Source organism: Trachurus trachurus, assembly GCF_905171665.1.
Source record: "Trachurus trachurus genome assembly, chromosome: 5".
Classification (NCBI taxonomy): domain Eukaryota; kingdom Metazoa; phylum Chordata; class Actinopteri; order Carangiformes; family Carangidae; genus Trachurus; species Trachurus trachurus.
The window spans coordinates 20,758,062-20,772,977 of NC_139896.1; the positions used below are offsets into that span (position 1 = coordinate 20,758,062).

The 14,916-nt window shown below is 41.2% G+C and overlaps 2 protein-coding genes across 2 annotated transcripts; both read right to left on the bottom strand.

The window, feature by feature from the left end:
• Positions 1 to 374: 374 nt before the first annotated feature.
• On the bottom strand, positions 375 to 1,906 carry LOC310986269 (odorant receptor 131-2-like; the record flags this gene model as incomplete). The annotated part of the gene is made up of 2 exons (XM_083972115.1): positions 375 to 1,172; positions 1,751 to 1,906. 2 exons carry the CDS (start codon positions 1,904 to 1,906, stop codon positions 375 to 377), a joined length of 954 nt encoding a protein of 317 aa, XP_083828241.1.
• A 10,835-nt stretch (positions 1,907 to 12,741) lies between these two features.
• On the bottom strand, positions 12,742 to 13,829 carry LOC310986270 (odorant receptor 131-2-like; the record flags this gene model as incomplete). The annotated part of the gene is made up of 2 exons (XM_083972116.1): positions 12,742 to 13,530; positions 13,674 to 13,829. 2 exons carry the CDS (start codon positions 13,827 to 13,829, stop codon positions 12,742 to 12,744), a joined length of 945 nt encoding a protein of 314 aa, XP_083828242.1.
• Between the last annotated feature and the right edge of the window lie 1,087 nt (positions 13,830 to 14,916).

Genomic DNA, 14,916 nt, shown 5'->3' on the forward strand with positions numbered 1-14,916 from the left:
TGATTACTATGAGTTAAAAAGCCTAATGGCAGCTGGTATTTGTACTGCATACAAAAAGTCCCTTCTCAAAATAATAGTGTACACTCAAACTGATATCCTTTTGAAATCGGACTACTTGTAGGCAAAGAAAATGCAGTCCTGGGACCCCATATGTGTCAGGAGGTTCACTATTGTCCCCTTTGTCCATGAACACTCAAGACAGACAGCCTTTAAAATTAGTCTTTATAAACACTTTAAAACAGGACTGAGAGATCACCAAAGAAAATAAGGTTCATGGATGGTCTCGCTCTCAACACGTTCTGAATCTACTTCACATGCAGTGATAAGCAGAAGGCGGACATTAGGCAACTGTCACTGCAGTTTCATAGGAGGTGTCATGTTACGCATGGTGACATTTTCTGCGTGGCTGTTGTGCTCATTTTACAAAGCAGGTAACGTCTCACATATCTCCTGAATGTCTGGTCTCGCAATCCGTAAACAATGGGGCTAATGAACCGAGGCAGGATCTGGACAATGATGTAATTGACAAAGCGTATGGACAAGTGCTGTTCAGGCATTAAGTAGATCAAACTTTGTTCAAACATGGGCATCACATAAGTAAGCATGCACAACAGCAACTGAAATCCATGTAAGAGAATAGTATTTCTGGCTTTTTTAAAGTCTAAAGTTGCTCCTTTGGCAGCAAACAGAATCCTGAAGTAAGTATAAAAGAGTATGAGCCAAACCAAGGCAAGACAAAAAATGTTTGACACTTCCCCCTTCTTTAGGCTGTAGTAGCTTCTAAACACATAAAAATGAACACATAACACTCTAGAGTGAAAGAAGTGCAGAGGCTCTGTGGCCAGGAGAATGAAGAGATCTGGTAAGATAGATAGTGAATTCGCAACCCAGATCAAACCAATGAGAGTATAGGTTTTCTTTACAGTGCAGAACTGGCCATGACGGAGGGGGATGCAGACAGCGATGTAGCACTCAACTGCCATTCCAGCCAGGTTTAGTGGTGTGTTGAGGGTGGTGAGGATGGTGATCATCAATAGGATGAGGCAGAAAGATACACTGATAGTATACAAGGTGTAGCTAAGAATGTGCAGCAGAGTGGTCAGGGCCAGCTGTGTCATGTCATTTATCACCAGGTGAATGAACAGGATGTAACGAGGGCTCGAACTGAAGACCTTTAAGAAAGGGGAATCAAGCAAACAAACATAAGATGAAAAACAGACGACAACATGGTCCAAGGCTGACATTGTTCAACCTTTTCTGAATAAGCCAATCTCTTCTTGGACCAGTGCTGGAATATTACAAACTCGCAAATGTTTGTCAGAATTTTGTTAATTTTTGTTAATGAACCAGATCATACAAATATTATCATATGGTGTCAATACACATGCTTTTGTCTTGGAAAGGCATTTTTGTCTATTTTTAAATCCTTCGTACCATCATCCATTATTCTGCTAAATCAATGATCAGGTGATTTTACATTAACCCCTCTCCCCACCCCCCATTAAACCATTGATATTTGGGAGATACTTTTTAATAGATATAAAACAGTCTTTTGCATATTTCTCTGTTACATGTCTGTTTATGAAGCCAAACATGAATTTACACAACAGTGGACAATAAAGATTTTCAATTCAATTCAATTCAATTTTTTTTAGCCTGCTATCATTTTTCTGGAAAATGGATTTGGTAAAAATGATGGATTGATACCCTAATTGCACATGTTGTATGAAAACACAGCTATGCTTCAGACCTGGTGCTTTCTGAAGGTGTGGACCAGTGTACCATTGATGTAGTTTATGGAGATACACAGGGCTGTGACAATCACATTTTTGACCACGGCTGTAGTGAAGGAGTCCCGCTGTCTTCCAGCCGCAGTGAAGGTGCCATTAACAGATGATAGATTCATGTCTGAAATGGTAGAGTCCTCCCTGTCTGAAAGAAGCACATAAAAAACTTTAGGTCACGCTGTACTCTCCACAGTGTGAGTATTAAAATAATTTAATGGTCAATAATAGATTAAAATTAAGGGAAATGCTCAGCTTTGAAAGTCAATCTGCCACAAATTTACAAATCCAAAGAGTAAAAGATATTCTCCAAATGTTTTTTTTTAATTATTATTATTTAATTTATTCTGACACTGATCAGCTATCATAGAGCAGATGGCTCTGTCTATCAAAGTTACCGTAGGGATCACAACCACTGAATCTGCTAATTGTCCCCTACATTATATCTTCCAGAAAACAGACACAGAAATATATCTCAATAATGAACCTGAATAACAGGAAAAGTACATTAAAATACAAATGTCATGCAGCAATACAATATAATGAGCAACACTATAACACAGTCCTTTGCAGCCCATGCAATATTGTGTCAGTGTGATAATGGCAGTAAGCATGAGGAGAATGCTCATAACTAGTAGGATCTCACATTATACCAGTCTGCTGTGCATGTTAATGCAAGGAGTTTATAAAGGTTGATGGAGGTCATTTGAGATCATTAGTTGTGTAGGAGTGTTCATGTCGTGCGTGGTTCATCTGCATATTTGTGTTATTTCAAAGAATGAGATAAGTGTGTCAAATTGAATTTTATAATCAGCATTTATATACTAATGATATATCAACTGACAATGTGAAGCTGTTGAATGGTGTCTCTTTAGTATTTACCAAATGAATCTGCAGCTTATTTGGATTTTACACAACTTAAAGGAACAACGAGGAGTTTTGCGAAGTGTTGCAGGAGTGACCCAGTCCCATATTGCTGCGTGACAATGCTTATACAGTAGTTCATGGGATTAAAATTAAATAAAATCACTGGCTCTACAGGAATCACATTATATTCCTCTAAACTGGCCTGTTGCTCACATGTAATTTTGGTGTGTATGAGTTTGGTGTGTGAATATCTCACATACACTAAGTGCAGGGTTTCCCGCAGCGCTTTCCTGTTAAGGCAGCCGCCTTAACAACAAAGAGCTGCCGCCTAAACTAACGTCTTAAAAAAAAAAAAAATTTAGCGATACCCCCCCCCCCCCCCCGTCGGACGATTGCCTTCATTCATCTCCACATCCTCTCACACACATACACACCACAGACAAGCGCGCACGCATAACAGCAGCGCGTGGTGGAAGCCAAACTCAATACGGCGCGCCAAAGCATTTCCACCACTACTAATAATAACAAAATAACGATAGAGACAAAACGATATATCGAAAATGGACCCATTGACAAGTGTGGGTAACATAGAATCATCCACATTAATATGACACTTTTTTATTGTCGCAGAATTTTTTGTTCTGCCGATGAAGAAACTCCTCGTTGTCCCTTTAAAAGCGATACTTAATAACTTTCAGTTTTGGTTGAGTTTGGCGGCGCCAGTGGACCAAAGTGGTAGTGTTTTTCCTGAAGGAAGACCCCATTTCCCATGAGCACCAATGCGTAGCGTTGTAAACATCCTGATCTCCCGGTCGCGTGCAACAACTCGGTGCTGACCTGTTGATGATCTGCCTATTTTGTGATTTTAGAATCAGTACCTCCTCGTTCATGGTGTCAGCGGGGTGAAATGGTGTTTGTAAACCTCTGACCTGTTGACTTCAGGCCGGCCTCAGCCCATTACAATGTTTTAACAGTGTAGTGTGGGAAATATGATCCGCTGCAAACACGGTTTTATTTAAAAAATGTGTGAATGAAATCCGATTTTTGCAAAACGGATCTGAAACTACCAGATCCGTTTTGCAAAAATCGGATTTCATGTGATTTGGGACTGTTCAGACTTCAAAAGAGTCATCCGGTTCCAATCCAATCTGGATGGGCTAAAAATCGGATTTTTGCTGGCAGTCTGAACGCGGCCTTAGGTGTGTGACCTTTGTGCACCGACCTTGATATAGCCAAAAAATCAAAACATGCACCCCGGCTCTCAGAACTACAAAGAGTCTACATACAGTAAACAAAAACAAAGTGTAAGTGTGATTATGCAACTGCTGGCCAGGTGGCCTTTTGATCTAGAGAAGAGGAGCCTTGGCACTCAGAACTTCACACACACACACACACACACACACACACACACACACACACACACACACACACACACACACACACACACACACACACACACACACACACACACACACACACACAAATATGCTCATAAACACCATTATACAGATACAGAAACTAGGCTAGTAATACAACAGGCCTATGTAATGGGTAAATGGGTGAACCAGGTGATCAACAGTAAAATTACCTAATTTGATCCCTTCTGAACAGGGTTGATCACCCTGACTGTAAGAATTATATTTATATAGTGCCATGTCTCTGCATTCGAAACATGTGGTTATAATAAAGTACCTTTAATGGGAGTCAATGGGGCAAAAACAGCCACTAATACCAGAAAAGGAAGTTTTTTAGAAAATCTGTTGCTGCACGAAAACTAAATATGCATAAAAGTCATTGATGTTACTAACCTAAGACATGTCCAAGACTGTGATAACATGAAAAAAAAAATTCTTTGTCCGATCACTTTTTATATTGAAAATAGCTCATTTTGTGTGTATTTTTTCCCATATCAGTGACTTCGTTTTTTCAATTGGCATTCAAAGGGTTAACATTTTGATTTTTAAAAAAAATATTTAGTAGTTTTGATCAAGACTGAAGTTGATTAACAGATTTATACAAAAAAATTTGAAAAAAATATTTATCTGATATATTTTTACAGCAGTCAAAGTTAGTTGCCAAAAACGACCCTAATACCGCTAAAGGAAGTTTTTTTGAAAATCTGTTGCTGCACAAAAACTAAATATGAATCAAAACCAATTATGTTACTAATCTTTGACATATCCAAGACTGTGATAGCAGGTTAAAAAAATCCTGTCTCCGATCATTTTTTATATTGAAAATAGGTAATTTTGTGTTTTTCCCCTTCCAAAATCAGTGACTTCATCTTCTAAATTGGCACTTAAAGGGTTAAAATCCTGATTTAAAAAAAAAAAAATTTAGTAGTTTTGATTAGGACTGAAGTTGCTTAACAGATAAATGCAAAAAAAGTAGAAAGAAATATTAATCTGATATATTTTTACAGCAGTTAAAAGTTAGTTGCCAAAAACAGCCACTAATTCATTAGATTCACATGACGTCACTGTGTTTCTGCGCCGCCATATTTGTGTCCGAATCAGGGCAATCTGGGCACAGATTACTGCATGTCACGTAACGTTACCAGAACAAGTGGAGTAGTAGGAGGAAATCAGCAAGAGACCGAAAATTGACGTTATTTGAAAGATGCCAGGATTATATTGTGCTGTTGACTGTGATAGCAGTCGCCAAAGAAACCCCGGCCTGCAGTTTTATTCCATCCCAAAAGACGTAAAGTTATAGACGGAATAAATAGTTGACTGCAGGCAGTCTATCAGTGGCAGCGTGGGCTGTGACAAGTCTCACAAAAAGAGGGGGTTCACTTTTTTTTTTAATAACATGGATATATTGAATTCTGCACTTTGATTACTTTCTTATTAATTCCTCACTGATTCTGCATTTAGGGTCTTTTATTTCTGTATAACAGACCGTTGCTAAGTAAAAGGGGCCGTTGCTAGGGACGCCGCTCTGATCAACGGAGCAGGGCAGAAGAACTATCAAGGATTTTTACCTTGTGTTTAGTTAATACCAGCTTCAGACTAATTGTGATGTTAGAGAAATGACTTAGCTTGTTAGAGGGAGAGTGGAGGCTCTCTGCCTCCCTCACCGCTGCTGGAAACCAAACCTGCGATCAGAGCGGGCAGAGCGGACGGGCCAGCGCAGTGTCACAGCTGTGACCAGCTGTGTCTGTGCCACCGCGAGTCCGTGACACAGACGTGTCCCGTATCGTCATCTCTTATGACAGACATAAATGCGCACATCGTAACATTTACATGATAATTCGTCAATCTACTGATTGATTATCAAAAGCTCGTTGAAAACAACTACACACGAGTCGACCGAGAGGAGGGTGAGGAGCAAACAGCGGAGAAGTGACCGGACTAAGGACTTTGATCAACATTACGTCTAAAATTAATTAATTAATTAATAAACTGTGTGATAAGTGGGATAATATAGAGTCTGTTGTTATAGAGATATAAACCCAGACAGGATGTATGAAACCCTGTCATTTTGTCAAGAAACTGTGATTTCCATCCTGCGGTTTGCATGCTGTCATATGAGGAGACCTGTCAAATCGGACACAAATATGGCGGCGGTCCCTTCGACGTGACGTCACTGCAACCCATGAATACCGCTAAAGGAACGTTTTTTTAACGCTGTATGAGGGTTAAACATCATAACAAGAACATTAACTACTGCGGAGTCGCTACAATATTTTCAGTTGTGCAGTAGGCTATTATTAATAATGAGCAATGAGTCCCATTGCTACGTGGCACCACTGTTTGTAGAGCCTGGTTCAGGGGTGCAACCAAGTCTAAGGATATGCAGTTGGATGTGGCCTTGTCTCAAATTAATGGACTAATTACATTTATGAAAAGATACAGAGAGACTGGGTTTGCATCTGCAAAAGTAACCGCAACAGAGATTTTTTCAGAGATGCATCCTGATGCAGCACCAGTATTCAGGAAATCCCGTGTGATACAGAGAAGAAGAGATGCTCAAAATGTCCCACTAACCCCAGAGCGAATGTTCGAAACAGAGTATTTTTTGGTTATAATGGACTGGGCGCTAGCAGCACTAAACTCTAGATTCACACAACTACAACAATTTGACCAGACATTTGGATTTCTTTTTGACCTGTCAAACCTTTGCAAAATGGAGGACACTGAACTGAGAAGGAATTGCATGGCCCTCTATGCATCAAATATGAGAATATCACTGGTAGGTAGGGCTGGGCGATGCAGGGGGGTGCTGCTCTTCTGTATCAGTGTGAACTCAACAGTCGTTCTGGGGTGAGCAGCAAAGCGGCCGCACCGTGACCGCGGTCTGCTCCAACTGCCTGTTGTCCCCATTGCACACCACGCGTCTTTTCAGTCACTCGTCCGAGACAACACTCATTCTCTCTCTCTCTCTCTTTTAAAAATTTTACCGGCAGTGTCTGCCGATGTGCATGTCCGCAGCACCCCAAACAAATGCACGTGTTGACTGGCTCTATTCCAGCCACATGATTGGTTCAGCGCGGCGGAAATCTCAATATCATTGGGTATTTGTATTGTCTGAAAAAACAGAGTGGACACGCACATCACACCTATATGATGAAAAAAAAATCCCTGCAAATAATAAGCCGACGAAAAGGTGCAACTTGCCACTTAACTTTTTGTCGATGTAGCCTATTATTTGCAGGGGCTTTCGGGGTGTCTGGTGACAGTGGAGGATCCGGGACTGATTCACTGTGGGCCACTGACATTCTGATCAGGTCCATCGCAGCACGGCAGCTGCAGCACTGCCCCGCCGTCACATTACTCTCGCGTATCAGCGCAATCTCGTTTACATTAGCCTACATTAAGCCGACATCAGAAGAATAATGAGACGGTAAATTAATGAAAATAAAATTATGATCATCTACAGATATAAATATATTTGTTTCGAAAACTTGGGGGCATTTTTGGCCCCTGGATCATGATTTTTGAGGGCATTCTTGGTAAAATTGGGGGCCAAATGGCCCATGGCCCCCGCTAATTTCCAACACTGTATTGATGTACTCTGAGTGATTAGTATAGATGTGACGGGCCATGGAGCGCTCCTGACTTCGCCTTAGGCCTCACCTTAGAATTCGCCTCAGGCCTTGCAAATCTCCCAGTCGGCCCTGGTTGTGATGATGCAAGCAAAAACCTGCCGCAAATGCAGACATTGTTATCAGCAAGTACTGGAGTCCAGGCACCGCTCCGATAACACATGTATCTGTTTACCTGTTAGCTCCGCTAGCTCTGTTAGCTTGGCTACAGTCGAACTGGAGCGGTCCGTTTATGAAATGAAATGAGCAGCGCTACAAATAACCTGCGTACTTGTGTCTCTGATGTTCAGGGTTGGGGAGTAACGGATTACATGTAACGGCATTACGTATTTAAAATACAAAATATGAGTATGAGTATTCTGTTATAGTTACAGTTTAAATTGGTGTATTCTGAATACAGTTACTTTCTTTAAAAAAAAAAGGGATTACTTGGATTACTTTAGTCTACCGCACTACATGCAGGTTGCACTGACTGCGGACGATTGTTGCACTGTGGGGAAGTTATGACCATCAAGGTGGGAGAGGGACGGACAAAACAGCGGCGACACAACTACGCCTGCTGAGAGTGCTCTCATGCGGGGAAAGAAAGGAGGGTTACGTGCTAAACTCGTTGGCCGTCTCTGCTGAAGTTGGCTTCGTTTTGGTAATGGCGCTATCGGGATGCCCATCATTTTTCCATTCTTCCTCTTCAGTGTCCGGTCTCTTGTAAACAACACGAATGGCACTATCAACTATCAAATTATTTACTGGCAGAGACTTGAAGAGGAAAGACACAATATTTAACAAACTACATTAGATAGTTGTATTGGTTGGATTTGCTGCAGCAGTAGTTTTTATTTTAACAAGGTTGCTATGAATAGCTGCATTAGAGGTCTGAAGCTTGCAGACTGTGGTGCATGTTCAAACTGTGCATTTGTCTTTTGTTCATTCACAACTGGAAATATAATTATCTTGATAATCTAGTACAGTGGCATGAATTTCACTGAAGTCCATGTCTAATTGGTTCGTCTCACCATACACTGCAGATACTTCTTCAAGTGCTGTCTAAATGTCTTCTCTCGTATCCCATAAACAATTGGACTGATAAACCTGGGGAGGATCTGGATGATAATATAGCAAACAAAAAGTACCTGCACATAATGTTTAGGCAACCAATAATACACAGCTATTTTTAACACAGGGAAAACATAGGTAAGCATACACAACAGTAGCTGAAAGCCATGAAGCAGTACTGTATTCCTCGCCTTCTTTGTATCTGCATCTCCATGATGATGCCCACCCTCACCTGCCCCCACCTCTCTCTCTCCCTCCCTTACTAGACAAATGCAAACTCTCTCAAGGCTCTAGCCCAGGTCCAGTGTGCCATTCTGAAAGCTTACTTTCATGTTTCGGGATGCCGGCCCTTAATTATGTTTGAAAAAGGGCCACCATTCTGAACCTTAAATAAGGCGTGCCATTTCGAAAAGTTGGTTAATATACTGTCGTGAAGTCAGTTCATTGATTGCTGCGGTAGTACAGTGGGTAGAGTAGTTGCTTGCCACGCAGGTGACCTGGGATCGAATCCAGGAAGAGGTGCACATAGATGGTTTTTTGTGTTGTATATTAGCCCACTGTACATAATTAGCCGCTAATAATGTGTCATTCACACACACCAGACGCGCCGCCGGCTCGCGCCCTGCAGCGATCGTTTCATCTGGTGTATTTTCCCGTGTCATTCATTGGACCGGAGGTGCACGCTATGGCACAGCGCTATGGCGCAGAGCTCGGGCCACACTCGGATTTAAAAGCCCGGGCGAGAGGGGATCAAAGACGAGGTGAGGTCTCTCGGTCCCGGACCCGGAGCTGAGCAGCCAGGTGCTGGAGAGGGAGGAGCGCACCGAGGGTGCCGCACAGCCTGCGTAACAGCGCTTCAAACACACTGCTACAGCAGCTGGAGTGACCCAGACGCCAGGAAAAGCAGAGATGAAAGAACTTTTGCCACGGCCTTAAACTAACTAATTCGTGTCAGGGGCTCCAAATCGACCTGTCTGTTTTGTTGTATGTGTTTTTTTGTAAACGTGAGTCTATGTTCTATGTACTCCGCTACTGTCTGTAATGCTGCGCTGTTTTTAACGACTGCCGTAAAGCAGTCAGCACATTTGTAGTTTTTTGTGTGGAGGGGTTCCTACCATCCACCTCGAAGCTGCTTAGTGCCAGTGAAGGCGATACAGACCCCCTCAGGCCATGACAGAGGTGTCATTCAACCTGTTGCAAGTTGACGTACCATCACAAAAGTTCTGAAAATATTATATGAAGGTTAAAAAGTTACTTAGTGTTGGTTTAAAGAGGAACTACGCAAATCTGGTCACTGAAAGTTTTGTCTCGTAGCCCATAAACCACCGGACTGATGAGTCGAGGCAGAACCTGAACCAATATTGAGATTGTGAAACGTATGGCCAGTACCCCTCTTGTGAATAAGTATAGGTAAAAAACATAGGTAAGCATACACAACAACAGCTGGAAGCCATGGAGGAGAACAGTGTTTCTTGCTTTCTTGGCATCTGTTGCAGCTGCTTGTGCAGTAAACAGTATCCTAAAATATGTATATACAAGAGTGAGCCAGACAATGACCAAAAACACAGTGTTTATCTTATGATAAAAGGTGTAGAGTCCGCTCAACAGGTTCTCAATTTTCCTGACCATCACATTGTTCCTTATTCCATTTGAAAAGGCAAGCTCAAGCTGTCTGTCTGCACGGAGTTTTGTGACTACACCATTGTTTAGTCCTGTCATTACAGATGCTCCATCTATGGTGAGGGCCACCAGCTTGTTCTTCCAATCAGCGCTGACTTTGCTGTCCTTTATACTGCACACAGCTTTAGCTATATTTGTAGCATCTGGCTTTGAGAAAGCTTTTACCCCGACAAAAACAACTCTGACCTTCCCCTCACTGGCACTCCTGACATTTCTTCTTCCATCAATGCACTGTCCAGGCATCCATCTGACCGAGATGAACTTGCCGTTTGATAATCTTGCCCTTATCTTTCTTCTCTCATCCTCTGCTATGTAGTGTATGAACTCTTTGCCTGTCATTTGTGTTTGTCTCTCCTATCTTCAAGGTAAGGGGTCAACAGAGAGGGCTGGCATGGATAGCCTCGACCCCCCAGTAGGTAGCCATCAAACTCTCCTGTAATTATAGAGGACACATTTGAGTGCATTGAAAAGGGAGACAAAGAACATTTGTACAAAGCTTCCTTATCATGTGCAAATCTGTTGCTCAGACTACACTCCCGGTAGATCTGGGAATCATGTACAGAGCAGGCCACTTGCAGTGTTTCCGCTACATCAGGGGTTCTATACGTGTTCAAACAGATATTCCTCTGGAAATGACAGGACACTAATCTTGGTCAGAAGATTATCTCGTGACGTAAAGCATTTTGAATCAGTTCGGCATCGATATCCTCGGATTGGGAATAAATGGGCAATTCATGTCTAACAGCTTTCTTCATGTGGGAGGAGACAGGTAGAAACTCAGGGTTTCTAATAGCAAACACACCAACGAGCAGGTTATGTTACCTCTGTTTCTGAAACGGATGCCACAGAGTTTCCCTCATTTCAGGGTTACTCTGAGTTTTCACATTTCATGTTTTCTGGAATACCCCACTGGTTCCACAGTAAAGGAGCCTGGTAGCCAAAGGCTCTACCTCCCAATCTGTTTTTAGAGATACTGGGAGTCACTAACAGACCTGCATTCTGGGAGCGGAGTACTCTGGCGGGGCAGTATGGAATGATGAGGTCTTTCAGATAAGAGCTTTGTCATTAAGAGCCTTATGAGTCAGCAGAAGGATTTTGAAGTCTATTCTAAATCCTACAGGAAGCCAATGAAGAGAAACTAAAATGGGAGATGTGTGTTCTCTCTTACTAACTACTAAAAATTCTGTCTGTTGCTTGCTGTTATGTATTCCAGCCCAAACATGAAAGCTATTGTGTATTCCAACTTTGGATTTAGGTTGGGGTTCATTAGTATTTCCCCGTATGATAATTAGAGCCTACATATAATATTTTAATCAATATTAGGTGTAATTGCTTATTAGGAACTATGCTCCCTGACTGTATTATACATTGTGTATACTGTATGTGTCTGTCATGCGTCATGTGTTCTGTGAACATGTGTTCGAAGGCTATCCCCTCATAGTTGATTAATTGTTTGATTTGTCTTTGTTTATTAGGTTAGATTTTTCAGAAGCAAATGGTTCCAGGTAGAACCTCAGTCCTTCTAGATGAACCTTTATTTCGAAGAGTCTGGGAATATAGACATACTGTATGTGTATGACTGGGAAAGATGGTTAAAGGTTGAGTCTGGAGTTTTTTGCCCCAAAATAAAGCTAGACTTAGACAAACGAAATCCGTCTTAAAGGGGAATTGTCGTCTGGACCTTATTTCTATCATAAAATACGAGCACTGCTCGGCTCATTCTGATAATGATTCCATTTTGGCATTCAGGTCCATTCTTAGCACAACTATCCAGAGCTTTATTAAGTCCAGGTTATGGAGAGGAAGCCTGTGGAAGCTGAACTTCGTCCAGCTGCCCATTTTGTTATAACAATTCGGAAACACGCAGAAATGAACCATAGTATTAGCAACAGCAACTTTCAGGTAAACAAGCCACGCCGCGTGGCGCTCAGAGATGATATCATCCAGGTCAGAGGTTAGTAGGTCAACCTACAGACCCCGGATGTTGTCGCTGTCGCATCGCTCCTTTGTCATCGCTCTGTCGCTCAGCTGCAATCGATCATCAGTTTGGCACAGACTAAGCACAGATCTAACCTAACATGCAAACTGTGTGTGTGTGTAGAAATCAGACAATGGTGCCTGGTTGAAGATGGTCACTCTAATTCAATCGTCATTCTTTGACAAAGGAGCTGTGACCAAGATGGCTGAAGCAAAGATGACTATGAACAGACAGAACAACAGAGCTCAAGTAATACATTGAATTGAAACAATACATGCGCTGGTTGCAGCTGGAAATGTTTTATTTAGATTGCATGTATTTTCAGTCCATGGTTAGATGCTTGGTCTCACTGAACACAACAGATACTTCTTCAAGTGCTGCCTAAATGTCTTGTCTCGTAGCCCGTACACCATTGGACTGATAAACCTGGGGAGAACCTGGATAAAAATATAACAAGAAAAGATTACATGTGCTTGGTATTTAGGAAACCAGTACAAAAAAGCTCTTATTACCTCATGGGCAACATAGGTTAGCATACACAAAAGTAGCTGAAAGCCATGAAGCAGTATAGTATTCCTGGCCTTCTTTGCATTTTTATCTGCTGATTTAGCCTCTTTAGCTGCTTTAGCAGCAAAGAAGATCTTAAAGTAAGTGAAGAAGAGTGTGAGCCAAACACCAAGTAGGTAAATTATATAGGAAATATCTCTCTTTTTCAAACTTACAGGGTGGGAGAACAGGTTGTCCCTCTCACAAAATATTGTAGAATAAAATACCTGTACAGGCTTTGTTGCTAGAAAAATAAACACATCTGGCAGGGTTGAAATGGCACTCATCGCCCAAATCCAACCAATCAGAGAGTATGTTCTTTTGAGTGTGCAGAGCTCAGCGTGACGTAGTGGTAAACAAATAGCAATGTAGCACTCCACTGCCATGACAGCTAAATTTAATGGAGTGTTAAGGGTGGTGAAGACAGCAAAGGTAATGATGACACAACAAAATAAAGTATTAATTTTGTAGAAAACATAACTTAAGACAAACAGGCTGATTGTTGTAGTGAGCTGGATCATGTCATTCAAGACCAGGTGGATGAATAGGATGTAACGAGGATTCACATAAAATATCTGAAAGGGAGAAGGAAAAAAGGAATGAGCATCTTATGTTTGTTTCTCTCATCCATCCACATCTCTCTTCTACTAATAATGATTACTATATAATAACATAGATGATAATAATGATAATAAACAAAGTAAAGAGGAATCCTGACCTGGTGTTTTCTGAATGTATGAATCAATGTACCATTGATATAGTTGATGGTCAGACCAAGAGCCAAAACAATCACATTTTTGGCTGCAGCTGTTCTCAAAGAGTCTCGGTTACTTGTACCACTTGACACATTATAGTTGGAAGATGAGAAATTCATGGAGACAGTTTCAAGATCCTATGAGGGAAACAATCAAAATACCTCATTGTTATGTATAGATTTGTTTTGTAAATCAATTTTTTAAATTTTTTCTTTGCACCAAAACAACACCACCATGGCCAGCTGTCATGCACTAATAGTAAACTACATTTAAAACCAATCAAATTATCTGACCTTTTTAGAGTGATCATCATTAAACATAATTATCCAAAACTGTATTATATTTACATTGACAATATAGAAAATAAGGCACAGGCCTTAAATATGCATCAACACTAATATCATGCTTCATTTAAACAACAGTAATCATGATGAAAAATGATAATGAAGGTCTAGCACCCATACACATACAACAAGATTGCAGAACAGTAAGCAGCCTTACGATAAATATGACAATGCCACAACACACTGTGATAACCAAAACCTCCCTACCTCAAACTGAGCTCATCAGATGCGGATATGAAATGAGCCTGGAATCAGTTTGACGGCTTTATACTAAATAGGGAGGTTCAGAATCTCAGCGATGATGCCATCATCTGCCACTATGCGTCATGGTAACATACATCAGTTCAGTTTACTTAGTTTATAGCAGGACAGTGTGCCAGTGACATTGATTATTCAAAGAAATAAAAAGGTGGCTGCACCAGGTTTACTGTAGCGAGAACACTAATTTCCACCTGTAGTCCTTGACATAAAAACAGACATCATAAATAGATTGTACAAGTAGAAGTACAAGTTAAGATACACAATACAGGGTACATTAATACTAGCAATCATAAAAAAAGAATTTAAAGAAAGAAAAAAACAAAACAAGTACAGTCATTGTGAATAAATTACAGTACATTAAAGCAGAAGTGAGTGGTCCGGTCGTTTTCGCTAATGCTGCGTTCCAGGCAGGCTTTTGAAATCATAAATTACAGCTTCAAGTCACAATTTACGACTTTGTAGCGTTTCAGGCAACCCACTCGTGTTTTTCCGACCTGTTTTACCGGTGAAAATCACTATAACGGCCACTCGTAACTTCCGACCGGTGAACTCGTACCAGATCAAACTGGTACCACTTCACGGTCGGAAAAATACGAGTTTC